This window comes from Podarcis muralis, chromosome 2 (assembly GCF_964188315.1).
Source record: "Podarcis muralis chromosome 2, rPodMur119.hap1.1, whole genome shotgun sequence".
In the NCBI taxonomy this organism is placed as follows: domain Eukaryota; kingdom Metazoa; phylum Chordata; class Lepidosauria; order Squamata; family Lacertidae; genus Podarcis; species Podarcis muralis.
Window position 1 is genome coordinate 105,699,297 of NC_135656.1, and position 5,382 is coordinate 105,704,678.

A 5,382-nucleotide genomic window follows, 5' to 3' on the forward strand; every position below is an offset into this window, starting at 1 on the left:
TGCTGAAGTAAAAATGCATACGTACAGTTGTATCAAGTTGGAGTAGATTCATTGAATTCAATGGAGAATGACAAACTTGATTTTAATGGGTCTCTTCCACACATGAGTTAGTGGGATAATAATACTAATGCTAATAATACTAATAAATACTAATACTAATACTAATAATTTCAGTCAAAAAAGTAGTGAAAACAACCACAATCCCTTGACTTCTTCTTCTTCTTCTTCTTCTTCTTCTTCTTCTTCTTCTTCTTCTTCTTCTTCTTCTTCTTCTTCTTCTTCCTCTTCTTCTTCTTCTTCTTCTTCTTCTTCTTCTTCTTCTTCTTCTTCTATCGCTCATAGCTGAGTAAGATTGACTTCCATAAACATGGTTTTAACAATGAGACCAAAAGTACCTGTGGAGGCCAGTTCTGGATCCACACGTCCTTCCACAGTGGGAACATTTGTTTCCGGGTGGGAGTTGATCAGGGTGTGGATTTGCCAAGCGTGCCTTCCTCTTAGCACATTTCTCCCTTTTGTCCTGAGTTTGAGCATCTTCAAAGTCCATGACACCTTTGGTAAAGGCTGTCCTCCAACTCGAGCTCTCGCAGGCCAGTGTTTCCCGGTTGTTGGTGTTTATACTACAGTGGTGCCTCGCAAGACGAAACTAATTCACTCCGCAAGTTTTTTCTTCTTGCGAGTTTTTCGTCTTGCGAAGCACGGTTTCCCATAGGAATGCATTGAAAATCAATTAATGCGTTCCTATGGAAACCGCTTGCCAGGCTGGCGGTGGGGAGAAGGGCTTTTCTCCCCACCGCAAGCCTTCAGGACAGGTACGGGAACAGAGGGGAAGGCGCACAGCGCTTTTCCTCTGTTCCCGGGGCTTGCGTGGGAGGAGGGTTTTTCCTCCCCACCGCCAACATTCAGAACAGCATTCTGAATGTTGGCAGTGGGAAGGAAAACCCTTCTCCCACCCCAAGTCTTCAGGACAGCCATCCGAAGGCTGGCGCGGGGAGAAGGTCTCTCCGCCCCGCCACCTGGCTTCAGAGCATCCTTCCGAAGCCGGGCGGCGGGAGGAGGTGTCCCCGCCCCGCCGCCAGGCTTCGGAGGAGGTCTGAGGACAGTGGGGAAGACGCGCTGCGCTTCCCTGCTGTCCCGGAGATTTCCCTATGGGCTGTCGTCTTGCGAAGGAAGCCCATAGGGAAATTCATTTTGCGAAGCGCCTCCAAAACGGAAAACCCTTTCGTCTAGCGGGTTTTCCGTCTTGCGAGGCGTTCGTCTTGCGGGGCACCACTGTACATTTTTTAAGATTTGCCTTGAGAGAGTCTTCAAACCTCTTTTGTTGACCACCGGCATTACGCTTTCAAACTATGACAACGATGGGGTTCCTGAGTGTCTTTCTTTATCCCTCAGAGTTGCAGGGATACAATGCAGATATTTGAGAGGCCGCTGCAGAAATGACGACTTTAAAGGGAAGAGCCGCCATGCCTGGAATGCTGTTTATCTTGATGGAAAGTGGCATCTTCTAGACTGCACATGGGCAAGCGGTTATGTGGATGACTCCTATAGCAAGTTCACCTTCAGGTATGTTGTTAGGCAACAGAAGGTCCAGACAAGAGTGTAGGACACAAGTATAGTTTGCTTCCCTTGCCTTCACAGCTTGGTTTTTTCATTGATCATGTTTTAGAATGTTTTATTTGATGGCCAGGGGGCTGATGATAATAAGAATTAAGCCATTGGCATCGGAGTGTCTTGGGGGCAGCAAAATAAAGTAAACACCAACGATCTATTTATCTTTTTGAATGGTTCTGGAGTACAGTCATACCTTGGGTTGAAGGAGCTTCAGGATGAATATTTTCGGGTTGCGCTCCGCGGTGACCCGGAAGTAACGGAGCGCGTTTCTTCCGGGTTTCACCGCTTGCGCAAACGCTCAAAATGACGTCACGCACATGCATGGAAGCGGGTTGCATTCGCTTCTGGATGCGAACAGGGCTCCAGAATGGATCCTGTTCACATCCAGAGGTACCACTGTATAATGCTTATCCTAGGCTACAGATGTGTTAAAAAAAAAGAAAAGGTAAAGGACCCTGGATGGTTAAGTCCAGTCAAAGGCAACTACGGGGTTGTGGCGCTCATCTCGCTTTCAGGCCGAGGGAGCCAGCATTTGTCCACAGACAGCTTTCCAGGTCATGTGGCCAGCAGGACTAAACCACTTCTGGCACATTGGGACACCGTGATGGAAACCAGAGTGCACAGAAATGCTGTTTACCTTCCTGCCACAGCGGTACCTATTTATCTACTTGCACTGGTGTGCTTTCAAACTGCTAGGTTGGCAGGAGCAGGGACCGAGCAATGGGCGCTCACCCCATCGTAGAGATTCGAACTGCCGACCTTCTGATTGGCAAGTCCTAGGCTCTGTGGTTTAACCCACAGCGCCACCCGCATCCCATGTAAGGGCTTTTAGTCAAACACAATAAATGACTGATTGATGAACAACGGTGTGTGTGTGTGAAGCTGACGCTTGCTATGGCTCATTCTCAGTATGATAAACTATGATTTTTCTTGACTGGCCCTAGAATTATTCCAGCTTCATCCTTAGATAGCTTTGCCTTTTTGACCCTGATGCTGATTTAGGAAATGTTTTGAAATACGTCACTATTCCATCTTCTCCTTTTGCAGCTATAAGGAGTTTTACTTCCTCACCAGTCCTGCTCTGTTTAGAAAGAATCACTTCCCTGATGAGGATGAGTGGCAGCTGCTGAAGCAGAAATCGACACCTGAAGCAGCTTGAATATAATATACCTAGTATGTAATTTGATGTCCTTCAAAAATAATCACTTTTCTCTAATGTATCGATTCATGATTACTCAATTTGTGTTAGTAGCAGAAAGAATGCTGAACTCACTCTCTGGTTATCCCAGGTTTCCTCAACCTCGGCCCTCCAGATGTTTTTGGCCTACAACTCCCATGATCCCTAGCTAGCAGGACCAGTGGTCAGGGATGATGGGAATCGTAGTCTCAAAACATCTGGAGGGCCGAGGTTGAGGAAGCCTGGGTTATCCTTTATGAATAGATTTTTATTTTTAAGTCGGCTATGTATTTTCTTTTTCCCCCTGCATCGGCAAATCATACTATGCACAATCATTGTTCTCTTTGCATGAAGTTGGTGTGAGCTATGTGCTAAAGTAATAGTTTTGTAATGTGGCTAAACATTCCAAAACTATTACTTCAGCAAATAATAATTGCTGTTGTGCAAGAAACTGATTTCTGCAGTTATTGCTATACCATCTAATTGTAATCGTGAGTGATGCTTTTCAAATAAAGTTTCTCAAGCCAAAATCGAGAATGTCACGTTTAAATGTATGTTGTATTTTTTAAACATAGTTTTAGTACGTTGGCAACCCTAATAAAGCAGACGCATGAGGGCCAACTTGTGTTTTTGGCAATCTAGTGAGGTAAAGTCAGGGAAGTAATTATGGCAGTCCTAAAAAGAGGTTTAAATGACACACATGACAACACATTTATGCTAGGTAAGTTGCACATTGTGGTGTTATGTTGACCAAAAGAAATACTGCATGTAAAACACATTTCAAGTAGCATCTCATCACATTTCTAAGAACCTCAAAGAAGAGAATAAAGTTAAAACATAGGGCTTTTTCTTTTCATTTGTTGTTGTGTGTGTGTATTTGTGACAGGCATAATATGCTAAACTCTCATGAGCTTTATTGTCATAAGCTCATCTGATTTTGTTCCTCACATTACTCACATGCAAGGCACCAAACCCAGAAATAGCCCTAAAACATCACAAAAAGGAGTGAAAAAGGTTTACATGCATTGTGGGAAAGATGGGCGACAGACACAGCTCTTTTAAGCAACAGCTCTTTATTACAGCAGTTAGCACTGCTCTAAGTCTTTCTGAACAACAGTGAAGCTGGTTGCCTTATATAATGCTCAATAACTTGTAACAGTAACAAATTCCAACTAATCAGTGAAAGCAACTCTCAGGCCTTCATTTGCATACTGGTGGCCCAGAGTGAGAACTGCAGCCAGTCTGAATACATAACACCTGTGGTCCGCCGAGCTGCACAGAGGTCAGGAACTAAACCCTTACGCAAAACAAGGATTGCCTGTACCATACTCTGGACCTCTAAGCCAGTGGTTCCCAAATTTCCTGGGGCTGCTGCCCACTTGGTTCCATAGACTCATCCCCAGTGCTTCCTACAGTCCCACTCTGTAAAAAGCATTACAGTGGAATCTCGGTTGTTGAATATTTCAGAAGCCGAACAATTCAGAACGCGAACGCTGACAACCCAGAAGCGAATGCTTCCGTTTCTGAACGTGCCTCGGAAGTCGAACGAAAGTCCATTTTTAAAAAGCAATTTGCCGACCGGGAATTGATCCTTGGTTATCGAACGTTTCGGAAGTCAAACAGTCTTCTGGAACAGATTATGTTTGACAACCGAGGTTCCACTGTACAGTCGTACCTTGGAAGTCGAACGGAGTCCAGAAGTCCATTCAACTTCTGAAACGTTCGGAAACCAAAGCGCCGCTTCTGACTGGCCTCAGGAAGCTCCTGCAGCCAATCAGAAGCCGTGGAAGCCCCACTGGACGTTTGGCTTCCAAAAGAACATTCAACTCCCAAGGTGTTCGGAAGCAGAGGTATGATGGTATTCAGAATAGTGGTTTGCATGACCGACTAAGGAAGATAACAACGCAATAAAATTCAAAACAGCAACAATCAATTGCACATTTATTCCAAATCCAGTTAAAACTATTTACTGTAGTTCAATTAATTCAGTGAAATCGATGAACTTGATCAAGTGATACCAGCTTTTCAAATTCTGATAGTTATACCCCCCAGTGCCCCTGCTGTTCTCTTGCCGCCTAGCAACCTCTGGTTAATCCCACAGCCTGTGCCCACTCTGGGAACCACTGTCCTAAGCAGTGAAAAATTATGGGGCGACAATACAGAAAGAAAGTGCATGGCTAGGGCCACTGTGTTTTTTTTTTAAAAAAAATTGTTTAGGGGTACTCTCATTTTCCTATGCATATTGAAATACTGTCCCTCAATGAGGCCAAACGTAGATTCACAAAATGTTTAGGGGTATGTGTATGCCCCTCGCGTCCCCCCAGAAAAAAGCACTGGGTAGGACAATACGCAGGCCACATCTGGGTGATCTATCCTCCTGACTGAGTTCAAGCAATGTTCCTCCCTCACGCCTCCCCTTTGGGACTTTATTCCTTGATTACACAAATGCAGAGTTCCCCGTTACTCTCCAAATTCACACTGCTATGCCGTTGTGATGGTGACACACCTTGGCTGTATAAATATCTTTCCCCTAAGCAACCTCTATAAATGAGATGATTGCTTGCATTTGCATTGCTAGAGAGAGACAAAGTTCA

The 5,382-nt window shown here is 44.8% G+C and overlaps 1 protein-coding gene across 2 annotated transcripts in view; it reads left to right on the forward strand.

Moving 5' to 3' along the window:
• Positions 1-5,382, forward strand: part of LOC114592123 (kyphoscoliosis peptidase-like) — a 201,021-nt gene that overhangs the window by 7,136 nt on the left and 188,503 nt on the right. Inside the window, exons 5-6 of one of the 2 annotated variants that reach the window (XR_013391039.1) lie at positions 1,393-1,563; positions 2,659-3,075. Coding sequence is in view for 1 of the 2 variants with exons in the window: in XM_028720026.2 (XP_028575859.2) it covers positions 1,393-1,563; positions 2,659-2,770 (283 nt within the window). In the remaining variant the exon portion in view is untranslated. Of the gene's footprint in view, positions 1-1,392; positions 1,564-2,658; positions 3,326-5,382 lie in introns of those variants that run through there. The other variant, XM_028720026.2, reaches the window with a different exon arrangement.